The sequence below is a fragment of the Eurytemora carolleeae genome, unplaced genomic scaffold (genome assembly GCF_000591075.1).
Source record: "Eurytemora carolleeae unplaced genomic scaffold, Eaff_2.0 scaffold652, whole genome shotgun sequence".
In the NCBI taxonomy this organism is placed as follows: domain Eukaryota; kingdom Metazoa; phylum Arthropoda; class Copepoda; order Calanoida; family Temoridae; genus Eurytemora; species Eurytemora carolleeae.
Window position 1 is genome coordinate 53313 of NW_019396540.1, and position 13846 is coordinate 67158.

Here is a 13846-nt window from a genome sequence, read left to right on the forward strand (position 1 = left end):
TTACTCATCCATCTCTTTTCTTCCTACCCGTCCTACCCTGTTCTCCCGTTCTATCCCTTTCACCCGTCCTACCCTGATCTCCCGTCCTATCCTGTTCTCCCGTCCTACTCTGTTCTCCCGTCCTATCCTGTTCTCCCGTCCTATCCTGTTCTCCCGTCCTATCCTGTTCACCCGTCCTACTCTGTTCTCCCGTCCTACTACGTTCTTCCGTCCTACTCTGTTCTCTCGGCCTACCCTGTTCATCCGTCCTACCCTGTTCTTCCGTCCTACCGTGTTCTTCCGTCCTATCCTGTTCTCCCGTCCTATTTTGTTCTTCCGTCTTATTCTGTTCTCCCGTCCTAATCTGTTCTTCCGTCCTATCCTGCTCTCCCGTCCTATCCTGTTTTCCAGTCCTACCCTCTTCACCCGTCCTACTCTGTTCTCCCGTCCTGTTCTGTTCTCCCGTCCTGTCATGTTCTCCCGTCCTATCCTGTTCTCAATTTTTGTCTTGTTCTCCGTACTGCCCTGTTCACCCGTCTTCCCTCTTTACCTGTCCTACCCTTCATCCTTTCTTAGTTTTATTATATTTTCTTAACTTTCTTTTACGATTCATATCCTATCTTATTCATTCGCATTTTTCTCACATTGTTCTGTGTAATTTTTATACTCATTTTTTTAATCTCCCTCTTTACATTTCTTTTCGTCAGTGTTAGTTAATACCAGTATACGCACCTGTGCTCTGTTTTTCCTAAACTGTACTAATCACTCCTATCATGATAGGCAGGAATGTTAATTGTTTGAACCTTGACAAAATTATTCAAAGCAACCCCTAAAGAACATTATTTTGAAATTCAATAAATTATTTTAGATGTTTATTTGTTGAATATAGTTTGATACATATGTTTCTCCATACGAGGAATAAGCATTAGATATAAACATGTTTTTAAACTTCTAAATATCCACCATATGTACGGAATGAAAAAATGTATTCTGTATAAATTGAGTTGTATCAATGTTTGCTTCAGGAAGTAGGTTTATGTTTCTGATTTTTATTATAAAACGTCTGGTTTTTTCCCTGTGTATGAATACATTTCTTAAAAGGAGTTGAGTCTTTGCCACAAATTCTGATTTTCTAAACCCTGTATCTTTGCAACCCAATGTTCTAGAACCTTAGATATCAAATAATCTAAGTTTGAAATATTAAAGGTTTAAAGCACCTAGTTGCAAAGATATTAGGATTCGAAAATTTGTCTTTGTGGCAAAGACTCAATATGGGAACCACGTGATCTCCGGCAGGATGGAGAACATTGGAGTTTAATATTGGCTCTGGCTCCAGGCAGGTTCGTGCAGGGTCAAATTTTTCTCATTTTAATCAAATTTTTAAATTGTAAAATTTTTGTATATTTTAAAATGTTTTAAAAATCGAACAAATTTGCGCATTGCAAAAATTTAGTTTAAATTGTACTCTGAACAAATTGTGAGCAAATGTTGTTAAAAGATTGAGTACACTGTACGGTACAACTTGTAGGTTTATGTACGGTCTTAGGTATTTTTTCATAGACATTTTCTCAAGGATGACTTCCCAAGTGACAATTTTCCAACTGTGCATTATCTCAAGCGGCAACTTCCCGCAGGTTAGAGAAGACCTTCTGAGGCGCCACAGGCTGCATTTGGGAGCCGAGCGCTCCGGTTAGGATGAGATAGGGGGCCCAGTGCTGCTGCTAGAACAGGCTAGGGGAGCCGAGCGCTGCGTCAAGGACAGACTTGGGAAGTTGCCGCTTGGGAAAATACCATTGTAGAAGCACCTAACATCATATGTACTGCATGTATAGTGTACAATGCACTATGTACTCTGTACAGTACAATATTTAGGTATATGCACAATAATTGTGTACACTGTATAGTGTGCATTACTGTACAGTACGATATTTAGGTATATGTACAAGTATATCGTCGATGGAGACTGGAGAGTGCAGAATTCAGAGGAGACAGCTCAGGAAACGACCAACCTTGGACATTCATTAAGTCGATAAACATAAAATCTTTTTAGACGTTTATCACAATAAACTAGCTATCGGTGGTTGTACCGGAGATTTAAAAAAAATGTGTTTGTCATTTTACCATTAATGATTGCCCTTTAAAGGGACAGTAATTGTAATTTCAAGTAACCCTCTATTAAAAGATGGCTATGCCCGATTTACAACGGTACCCTTACAAGCTTAGTCTGATCAAGGATGAATTAAAAATCTATGTTTTTGTTTCTTTAAACTGTTAATTTCAATCAGCGGGTTCTCTGCGTAAGTGACTTGCACATTTCTTTCTTTATAAAAAGTGATGAAGAAATTATCAGATGAAACAATTTTTAAATCAGAAAAACGACAGTATTTTACACATTTTGAGGAGCTTAATGTTTTAAGGGTAGCGTTGTAAATCGGGCATTGGCATTTTTGCATGGAGGATCACTTACAGTCATAGAGAATAGAATATATATTAGAGGGGAATTTACTAGAAAAAAGTGTAAAACGGCCATTTTGTTGTACTGATTCCATACTGCAGGTGTACTTCACATATTTATCCTATATAACCTTTTGGGCCCTGGAATATCATTTTATAGAAAATCTAAAACTATTGTTAAAAGAAAACCAAATTATGAAATAGGCTGGTTTCATAATTGACCAATGATCATTTCACATAGACTCTATGCCTTCCACTTTACAAACAATGATTTTCCGTTATAACTATAAAGCAAATGATGTTTTTTATTCACCTAATTCATTATAAAGTTTATTTAACAGTTTAAAAATTCGAAATTGAAATGAATAGTCTAGGGAACATACTGTATTTATGTACTCTACTGCACATAATTTGTGAACATTTACATGATTTGTACACTTTGAACTCCCTTTCAGGATGAAAGGGACTGAAAAAATTCATACCGAGAGATTCTTAAAATTCCCCTCTAATATATATTCTATTCTCTATGCTTACAGTCCCTTTAATGCTGTAGTTTATTTGTTATAATTTTAAAGAAAATGTTACTTTTAATTCATATTAACGGTTCCATTTCTCAATTAAAAACGACTTTTTAAACATATATCTTTGTCATTCCATTATGTTTTTCTTCCTTAATGGCGATTATTGTTGGTCCTATGTTTGTTGGTCCTACAGGACGCAGAGGGACACTTAAACAATATTGTCCTGGTTGAGGACAACAATGTGGTGAAAGAGGACAACGATCCTCTAGTAGATCTTTTCAGTTCAGATCTTGATCCTTTTAAACCAGGGATATTATCAAAACTTATTCTTTTCATATTTTTACACTTGCTTTACCATCTTCCTTTCCTAGATTTCATCTACAGGGTGTCCCACGAAACATGGCAGATGGTTGAGAGATGACTTGAAGCAAGGTTGTAATGTAAGGAAAGTTAATTGCTGTCACGTATACTCTGCGGCGGAATTTGTAAACATGAATAGATGCATCAGTGTTCGTTTAGTATCCGAGGAGGTTAAAAGCATTAAATTTTGATAATTTTGATAATTTACATAATAGTTCCCTATGACCAGAATATTTTATTGATTTTTTTTTTTGTAAAAGATGGATTCCATATCAGGCTTCGACATCCGCAGTACAAAAGATGCGTACACTTCTGAAATAACTTTCCTTTCATTACATCCTTGCCTTGAAGATAGTCTCTGATTTATGAATAATTTGCGGCATTAATTTGTCAGCCCTTTTTTTACATGTTCTTTGAAAACTAAACAATTGTCTGATTTTATTTGATGTTGTTGCTGCGAACATAGTTTTACTGTAATAGCTTAATAATCACTGATTCCGTGAAATGGTTTAAGCACACTTAGTTCGTTTGACATATAAAATAATAAATAAGTCGTCTTCCTTTTCCATAGTTTTTTGTTCTCACTGTTTGGATCTTAAAACAAAAATCGTTAAAGAATGTTTAACTGATTTGAGTTTATTAAATAAAATCTGAGTTGTCTAAATCTGAACGAATTTATTCTTATCTCCGGTAATTTGAAAGAATAAAAAATTGACTTCTAAAATCTTTAATTAATGCTGCAAATTGATTTAAAGAGAAAAGATGACCTCCAATTTTGTGGAACCCTGTACCATCCAACCGTTGGTCTTTGGCTTACTTACTTTTTTAATCTGCAACAACAAACTATTCACTTATTTTTAATGAAGCTACACATAATAATGATCTTTTTTTCATTAAACTGCAAATAATGATTATGTTCATCTTATTGAAACTGCAATTAATGGTGATCTTACTACAAATAATAATTATTTTGATTTTAATGAAACTGTAAATTATGATGATATTAATTTTGATAAAACTGCAAATAATGATGATCTCAATTATATTGAAACTAGAAATCATGATGATCTTAATTTAAATGAAACTACAAAAGGGGATCAAATTGATTTAAATAAAACTGCTTGATGATATCGAATTGTTCAAAGAACCAGAGAAGAAGAACAATGATTCTGTTTTTGAGATTGTTGGAAATGTTTCTGCTGAGAAACCTAAGTCTGGAGATCTGGTAGGATTACAGAATATTCTGGAGACAAGCTCTTCAAACTTAGTTCCAGTCACAGCAACAGGAGCTACTGCTAAACCTAATTCATTGTTCTTGGTTCTAGATACAGCTGATGGAGCTACAGATAACCCAGATTCTCCGCCTATAGATCCAGCTGCTGGAGGCACTTCTTCATCCTCGGTACCATATACAGCTTCTGGAGATAGTGCTGAATCTGATTCTCCATCTACGAAGTCAGATACACCTACTGAAGCTACTTCAGTATTGGTTCCTGATACCCCTACTGGAACTACTGCTAAACTGGATTCTCCATCTGGAACAACTGAGCTAGATTTTCTCTCTGAACTTGATTCAGATAAAAGATCTAAAACTAATCCTTTCTTGGGAGCAGAACCTAAGATTAATTTCTTTGATCAGTTTGATCCGTTCTCAGCAGTAGCAGAACAACCTCTTTTAAGTTCAGGAAGGAGTATACAATAGCTTGAAAAAAAACTTTTTTTTTAAACGGGTCTGTTTATACGGCACAATTCCTGTGTTTACTTAATATAGGACTATTTTAAATCAAATTTTCCTATTCTTCACAGTCGACGACCTTTCTGGGCATTCACTTCTACTTTAAACTTCTATATTTGTATAATTTAATTAACTCATTTATTTTTCTCATAATTGGGAATCATTGGACAGAATAAGAAATGTTTTTTTTTAACTTAAAGTATACCTCTGAATTCAGGTACAACAAATCCATTTAAGATAAATGGATTCGGAGAGGAGCATGGCTTTGGACACCATTTTCCAAACCAAATCATGGAATCATCCACATTCCAAGAGTCTGGGAATAAGTTTGACAACTTTATGGAAGAAGGGGAGTTCTTTATGGCACCTGTAGACGCCTTTCAAAACTCGTTTCAACCGAGCCAAACCAACCCATTCTTAGGCCATATTCAGAAGGATTTTGGAGGAAACTTAGGACAAATTAAGGACCCATTCGAATCACCTATTTTGTCCGAAAATCCCTTTCAGTCAATGAAAGAAGGTGAAAATCCTGATACTTTGATTGAGAAACTTGTAATGGATGGTTCAGAGAGTACAGAGAAGAAAACAAATAATGTTCATACTGAAGATACTGCTGAACTTTCTGATCTTGAAGATCAAGTTGAAGAATTTATTCTTCATGAAAATGTTCATGTTTCAGAAATGGTTGGTGGACTGAAAGGAGCTAAAACAACTCTGGAAGGTTTTGATGAAGATGACACACATGATAGTGATGAAGAAACTCATGAGAAAGGGGAACTCCTTGACCAACTACAAGATGATCAAGGAGATGGTATCACTGATTTGAAATTAGATCTCCACTCTGATGACGAGGATTATACTGGAGTTAACAGTGAGAAGCTGGAGCACAATGGAAAATATTACAACCTTACTGTGGTTGAGAGAAGGTTAAGGCTTGGAAGAGGAATGGGAGAAAGCGGAGAAAGTGATGCAACAGATTTGTCAAGCAGTAGAAGCATTAAAAACAATATATTTGATGACTCTCTTAACTTAATAGGTACTACAAAATATGCCAAAGAAACTGTTGAGGCAAAGAGTAATTTGGATCTCCAAGAAAGTGTGATTCAACGCACTTCTGACGAAGAAGTATTAAAGTCGGAAAAAGATTACATTTCAGATAAAATAGAAAAAAAGGAAAACAGTAAGCATCAAGAATCAAGCAAACATACTGAAGAAGAAAATAGATTGCAAGAGGAGCAGGCCAGGATATTAGCAGTTCAAGCTGTGGAAGAGATTAAAGTTAAAGCAGAGGAAGAGGTGAGAAAGAAGGCAGAAGAAAAGGCAGAAATAGATGCAGATGAAGAGACAAGGGTGAAAGCAGAAAAAGAAGAGGAAAGAATTAAATCAGAAGAAGAAGAAGAAGCAAGAATGAATGCAGAAGAAGCAAGAATGAATGCAGAAGAAGCTAGAATAAAAGCAGAAGAAGCAAGAGTGAAAGCAGAAGAAGCAAAAATAAAAGAAGGAAGAGACGAGGAAAAAGAAATTAAAGCAGAAGAAGCAAGGGTAAAAGAAGAAGAAGCAAGAATGAAAGCAGAAGATGCAAGATTGAAAGCTGAAGAAGAAGCAAGATTGAAAGCTGAAGAAGAAGCAAGAATAAGAGCAGAAGAAGAAGCAAGAAAAATTGCAGAAGAAGAAGCAAGAATGAAAGCAGAAGAAGAAGCAAGAAAAATAGCAGAAGAAGAAGCAAGAATGAAAGCAGAAGAAGAAGCAAGAAAAAAAGCAGAAGAAAAAGCAAGAATGAAAGCAGAAGATGCAAGATTGAAAGCTGAAGAAGAAGCAAGAATAAAAGCAGAAGAAGAAGCAAGAAAAATTGCAGAAGAAGAAGCAAGAATGAAAGCAGAAGAAGAAGCAAGAAAAATTGCAGAAGAAGAAGCAAGAATGAAAGCAGAAGAAGAAGCAAGAAAAATAGCAGAAGAAGAAGCAAGAATAAAAGCAGACAAAGAAGCAAAAATAAAAGAAGAAGAAGAAGCAAGAATTAAAGCAGAAGAAGCAAGAATTAAAGCAGAAGAAGCAAGAATTAAAGCAGAAGAAGCAAGAAAGAAAGCAGAAGAAGAAGCAAGAATAAAAGTAGAAGAAGAAGCAAGAAAATTAGCAGAAGAAGAAGCAAGAAAAATTGCAGAAGAAGAAGCCAGAATGAAAGAAGAAGAAGCAAGAATGAAAGAAGAAGAAGCAAGAATGAAAGCAGATGAAGAAGAAGCAAGAATGAAAGCAGAAGAAGAAGCAAGAATGAAAGCAGAAGAAGAAGCAAGAATGAAAGCAGAAGAAGAAGCAAGAATGAAAGCAGAAGAAGAAGCAAGAATGAGAGTAGAAGAAGAAGCAAGAAATAAAGCATACAAAGAAGCAAAAATAAAAGAAGAAGAAGAAGAAGAAGAAGGAATTAAAGCAGAAGAAGCAAGAAAGAAAGCAGCAGAAGAAGCAAGTATGAAAGCAGAAGAAGAAGCAAGAATAAAAGCAGAAGAAGCAAGAATGAACGCAGAAGAAGAAGAAAGAATTAAAGCAGAAAAAAACGCAAGAATAAAAGTAGAAGAAGAAGCAAGAGTGAAAGCAGAAGAAGAGGCTAGAATTAAAGCAGAAGAAGCAAGAATTAAAGCAGAAGAAGAAGCAAGAATGAAAGCAGAAGAAGAAGCAAGAGTAAAAGCAGAAGAAGAAACAAGAATGAAAGCAGAAGAAGAAGCAAGAATAAAAACAGAAGAAGAAGCAAGAGTAAAAGCAGAAGAAGAGGCAAGAACTAAAGCAGAAAAAGACATTTTGGAGGTTCAAAAACCCAACTTAAAAGCGGAAAACTTTTCTTTAAATCTTGAACAAGAGATTCCATGTTCCTCTTCTACTCCTTTCCCTGATCCAACACATAGTTTTCCAAACACTTCCTCTTTCCGGCTAGATTTATCTTCAACCATAGGAGCAGGTATATCATCTTTATCTCCTGGGGCACCCCTAGCTCCTCCTGGAACACCTACTCTACCTACAACCCTGAGTTCAGAAACCTCTAAAGAACCTGATACATCTGCAACTGGAAGTTCTACGTTAGAGATCGCAGCAAAGAGTTTTGCTGAAGAAACCAGCAGTGTTCTAGAGACTATTATTCAAAGAACAGAACAGGTACAGGTTACATTAGGTCTTCATAACTTTTGTCTTAAAATAGAATAATTTTTAATTCGTGATTTGGTAAAGCAAGAAGCTGCAGAATAGCGTACAGCTGCTGAATTAGTAATAAAAAAAGACACCTCATCTTTGTGGGTAACCCTGTATGTGATAATGCAATATTACGTTATATGGAGATTACCTTGATATTCACAAGTGTAATTTTCTTCAACCTGAATTTCTTGTTAAACAACCTTTTTCATAACTTTGTTTAACAGATGTTTTTTTTCTTTAATTAAAAATAGTTAAATATAATTGCGACTGTTTACGGTGCCGTCGAATAATTTCCGTACTGTTGCAACAAGCAACTCTTAAATAGTTATAAAAATTGGCCAGATTTAAGTTTTTAGGGATCAAAGCAATATTAATAAAAATCGTCTTCATTGTATTGATATAATCGCCGACCATTGTATATTATGTGACATACAGTCATCGTCGCATATATTAATACAATGAAGACGACTTTCGATAACAATTTTGGATGCTATATCGATAGGACTAAAGGCCGATTAGACTATCATACAATTGCATTGCAAGTCAGGTGTTCACAAACCGGTTTTTAGTCCATTTGAGCATTATTCCATATGAACAAAATCGACATTCAACATGTTCAACTGAACTTATTATGTCTTTTTCCCGCCAATCTTCATTTATTGCAATTTATCATTAGTGCAATTGATCTTTGTGCTATTTTATGGCATTTGAACATTATCTAAGTTGAACATTTTCCACAGAAAAGCTGTTCAAATGGACTAAATATTTTCTTTAACATTTCAGTGCTTTTGAACAAATTAGTCCTAATTTGAACATTTTCGACAGAAAATTGTTCGTTTGAACTAATTTGGAACTTGTGGCAAAATGGTGAAAATTTTAACGTTAGTTCAAATAAACTTTTATTTTTTCAATTGTTCTAAAATGTGTTCGTTTGAGCTAATTTGGAAATTGGGGCAAAATTATGAAAATTTTAACTTTAGTTCAATTGAATTTTTTTTTGCTCATTTGTTCTATAAAATTTTGTTCAAATGAACTATTAAGGATTTCCCCACTTCTTACGGTTTTAGTCCAATTAAACTTTTATTTTTTTATTTTGTTCTAAGATTTTGTCAGTGGAGCTAAACATTAAATGACCCACGTGACAATTCTCCACGCAGTTGAAATGTTTCCTCGTGGGTTTTAGTTCAATTGAACGAATATTTGTTCATTAAGACTATAGTCCTTTTGAACGTTAGTCCAAATGAACGTTAATAGTACAACTATCGTTAGTTCAATTAATCATTATAGTCATATCGATATGTCACCCAATTTTGATTTATATCAAGCTTTTATCTTTATTGCATTCACCCAAACATGGAAACAAAGAGAAGCTGTCAATTAAAAAAGCTTCTCTCTGATTGCTTGTAAACTTGTATAAATTCGAAAAAAGCTTGTTAACAATAAAAACTTTAAGAAATAAGTCGTCTTCATTGTACTGATATAATCGCTGACCACCATATGACAATTATTTGGATCTCTCTCCTATAGTTTTTAAGTTCAAAAATGACATTTTGTAAACGTTGTTAACTGAGTAGAGAATACTATATAATTTATTTGTGTTCACAGAAAAAAATGCCGCTAAAATCAATAAAAATTTTTATAATTGTTCACTTTACTCTAGTTTATTTAGTCACCCTGTGTAGACCCGCTATTATATACAGGGTGTCCCACGAAACATAACAGTTGGTGAATAGTTTTAAATATCTTCTTTCATAATTTGTGAAATTCTTTGATACCAAACAGAAAGAAAAAAAATATTACATGGAATTTTGGAAGTCATATTAAAATTGATTTCAAAGTAAAATATATTTGATTAAAAGATTTTTGAGCGAAATAAACTGCAAACAGTCTTTAATATTTAAGATAGTATATGGAAGAGGACATGCAAAACTATTCACCAATTGTCATGTTTCGTGGGACACCCTGTATCTGTATTTGTAGAAATTGCTGTTGTGACCATGCTTTTAAGCATACTTAAAATTTCGATAACAGTCTCTTTAAAATTGCAATATATTTATATTTCAGGTTGAGATGGAGAGGGTTGAGGGAGGTGGGGCTGAAGGAGATCTATTATTAACTAGAAAACAATCCAAACTCAAGAAAATGTTTGCGTGGTTTCAGTGTAGTATTCTCTGAAGAAGATAATGAATGTCGTCTTCGGTGTAGATTAGTTGTAATTTTCTGCTACTTATACAGTTATATATTTAACTTTTAAGAGGTAAAGTGCTAGGGGAAAATTAGTAGTTAAATGCACTTGCTTTGGAAAAAAAGAAAATCTAAACAATACTGTTCTAAAATGATTAATTTTTTGATACCTTAACAAGCTAGAAATATCGTTTTTTTCTAAAATTTCGATTGTTTTTGAAATATCTGTAATATAACTTAATGCTTCAATATAACGTACATTACGTAAAATTTTACTAATGTGGATATTTTTGATATTATCTTTCTCTAGTACATTTTGCAATAAATTGAAAGAAACGCCTCTGCATAGTTTTCTTGTCAGATTATTTGATATTTAAATGTATTTTTAAGCAAATAATACATATTTAGATCTTAAAGGTTTACAGACAATGTACAACGTGATATATCTAGGTATATTCAGGTTAACAAATATGAGGATGGCTGGATTTATTACAGATACAGTAAAATGCTAATTGCAGATAAATACTTGTTGTCGCTAAGGAACAAGATTCTGACGATGAACAGATAGACAAGGAATAACCCTCAAATCAAAATCGATAATGCAGAAAACTCTTTATTTCCTAAAAAAAATGAAATGAATAATGATAAATAATTGTTACAATGGTTTACAAATTTATAATGAAAAGATTCTTACGATCTATTTGCTTATTTGTGGGTTAACTGTCGAAAAGTCCTAAGACGCTTTTTATACATTAAAACTTCTGAAAAGATTAACAATTAAATGTTGAGGAAGGTCACTAATTCTTTATATGAAAATATTCTTGCTTAACTTTGAAGTGGTTCACAATTAATAAACGTTTATACTCCGTTGTCGGAGAACAAAGGGAAGCGGGCTGAAATTGTTTGGTTTGGTTTCTTGTCTCCGAGAGGAGTTTTTAGGTTGAAGACGACATTACATGGAGGGGGGGGGTCTTAATGTTAATGGTTGACAATACTGTATACAGGGAAATGCCAATTGCAGAGAAATACTGTATACAGGGAAATGCTAATTGCAGATAAATACTGTATACTGGGAAATACTAATTGCAGATAAATACTGTATACAGGGAAATGCTAATTGCAGATAAATACTGTATACTGGGAAATACTAATTGCAGATAAATACTGTATACAGGGAAATGCTAATTGCAGATAAATACTGTGTACAGGGAAATGCTAATTGCAGATAAATACTGTATAAAGGGACATGCTAATTGCAGATAAATACTGTATACAGGGAAATAATACAGAGAAATGCTAATTGCAGAGAAATACTGAAACTATAGGGAAATGCTAGATGCAGAGAAATAGGGAAATATTAGATAAAGAAAAAACGTGGTTAATTTATTTTAATGGACAAATCCTTGATGAAATTGGCCAGTGCTGAACCATGACAACCCATCCTCCCTTGTAAATTGTACAGTGAAAAGCAGACAATGGTGGAATAGAAAGACGACATTAAAACAATAGTTGAATGATTTTGTTGCAAAGCCAATAGTTCAACCATATTACGTTTAAGTTGCTTGTTAAGTTAAATGGCTCTGTGCACACAGCACAACAGCTGCTTTTTCTTTTTCATGTTCAAAAAAGTCGTCTTTCCATTTCAAAGCTTTTTGGTTCTCAATGAAATGGTGGGTAAATAAGAATTTCAGAGCTAAATCTAAAAGATTACCAAAACAGGCAAGATTAGTTGCAGCTACGAAGTTCTCAAAAACCAGTTTTGATCTGAATTGATTATATGCTAACTAAACTAAGGATTTCTTTGGGCTCCTCTTTCCAAAAAAGGATTTAGCATGTTAAACGTTGCTTTACATTCTTTACATGTAGCGATTGGCAATACCTAGATTCATTTTACAAAAACGTTTAATATTTTTACATTTTTAAAGGTTTTACGACAATCTGAGAAAGGTCCAATGATTTAAAATTGTATTCTGTAGAAGTTTGCTTTTATCAAACATGCAAATTTATTATCCTAGGTGAAAATTAAAGGCAAAAACTATCGTTTTAATAACCCTAGAACTTCTACAAAATAAAGTACTAGCATGTTGGTTGAAACCTTTTCATATTGTCGTGAAACCTTTTGAAAGGTTCTGTAAAACGAATCTGGCTATTGCCCATCCTTATTTAGATGTAAATTTTTTTTTCGTACAATATATATTATAATTGAATTTAAACGTTAAAACCATAGATAAATAAATAAACATAGATAGCTTATGTACGCAAAATCACCAAGAATTGTACAGTCCGCGAACTCATACTTCTAGGGGTCAAAGTGTAATTCAATGATAAGCGGGGTGGTTTGGTGTTTTAATGGATTTCATAGAATAAGTGTAAAATAACTCCGGGAATGGAACTATTTGAACAACAATATTTCACTGAAGAAGGACATGAGAAGGACTATACTAACTTATATTTCTCTCTACAGAACTCATGTACACCAACACCACAAGTACTCAATGACATAAGAACAGCCAATGTTCACAACCGACCTAGTTAATCTATATAATAGGAATATCTTTAAAACATATCTTTCAAGTTGAAAAATGTCGTCTTATGCGCAATCTATCTTTATCTATGGTTAAAACGTGTCGTATATTTTCTTGTTTTTATTGGTATCTCAAAAACTTGAAGGCGAATTCCTGAAATTCTAACAAGTCTGTCACATACCTTAATCTAAAGAACTAATTGGTATTAACCATGTTCACATAAGTAAATAAAGAGATACCTACAGTCGTCGTTTTTTAAATCAATACAATGAAGACGACTTTCGACTTCAATATTCTATTTTTCGACACATAAAAGTATGAAAGGGAAATACGAGAAAATTATGCTTATTTGGTCAAAATAGGATCGAAAGTAACTGCTTGCTAATTGCTATGATAAGATAGATATTTAGATAAATATATAGTTGACTAAATAATGTAATAAATAAGAATTACAGGTACACAATTTTTACATTTCAATTTTAGCCAGGAGCTCTCTAACCATTGCTGGTTGTTTTGAATGAGATCTGAGTGCACATTGCACATTGCACATTGTACAATGATTACACAACATGGGAATAAAGATGATTCAGTTTAAATGTGTTTTTATCTAGATCTACACAACATATATTGTGATTTGTGATTTGTGTTCAGGTGACCCCACCCTTCTTCATAATTAACTATGTAAACTGTTAAAGATGTTCTAGGTGAAAACATGATTAATTATCATGCCTCCCTCCTGAAATGCAAATAGTTTTTTTGTTATTGTTAACATTGTTGTTATTTTTACTTTTATTATTATCATTTTTATTATTATTTTTATCATAATTGTCATTATTAACGATTTTAAATCTTTGTTGCTTTGTCTTTTTGTTAATTTTTTTAAAATGATCGTTTTTTCAATTTTTCGATTTTTC

General features: G+C 33.5%; 2 protein-coding genes across 2 annotated transcripts; one reads left to right on the forward strand and one right to left on the reverse strand.

Moving 5' to 3' along the window:
• Positions 1-453, reverse strand: LOC111705124 (uncharacterized). The gene has a single exon (XM_023477580.1). It carries the CDS (start codon positions 451-453, stop codon positions 1-3), a length of 453 nt encoding a protein of 150 aa, XP_023333348.1.
• Positions 454-1250: 797 nt separating this feature from the next.
• On the forward strand, positions 1251-10747 carry LOC111705128 (trichohyalin). Its single transcript, XM_023477583.1, has 6 exons — positions 1251-1319; positions 1913-1976; positions 3148-3262; positions 4460-4999; positions 5267-8187; positions 10288-10747. The coding sequence occupies exons 2-6, from the start codon at positions 1917-1919 to the stop codon at positions 10396-10398; spliced, it is 3747 nt and encodes a 1248-aa protein (XP_023333351.1). The 5' UTR covers positions 1251-1319; positions 1913-1916; the 3' UTR covers positions 10399-10747.
• Positions 10748-13846: the final 3099 nt, after the last annotated feature.

Coding starts and splice junctions, on each gene's coding strand:
- LOC111705124 (XM_023477580.1), bottom strand. CDS start 453: ATGACAGGACGGGAGAACAGAACAGGACGGGAGAACAGAGTAGGACGG.
- LOC111705128 (XM_023477583.1), top strand. CDS start 1,917: ATGTACAAGTATATCGTCGATGGAGACTGGAGAGTGCAGAATTCAGAG. Junction 1,977..3,147: donor ATTCAGAGGAGACAGCTCAG/GAAACGACCAAC, acceptor TTGGTCCTACAG/GACGCAGAGGGACACTTAAA. Junction 8,188..10,287: donor TTATTCAAAGAACAGAACAG/GTACAGGTTACA, acceptor TTTATATTTCAG/GTTGAGATGGAGAGGGTTGA.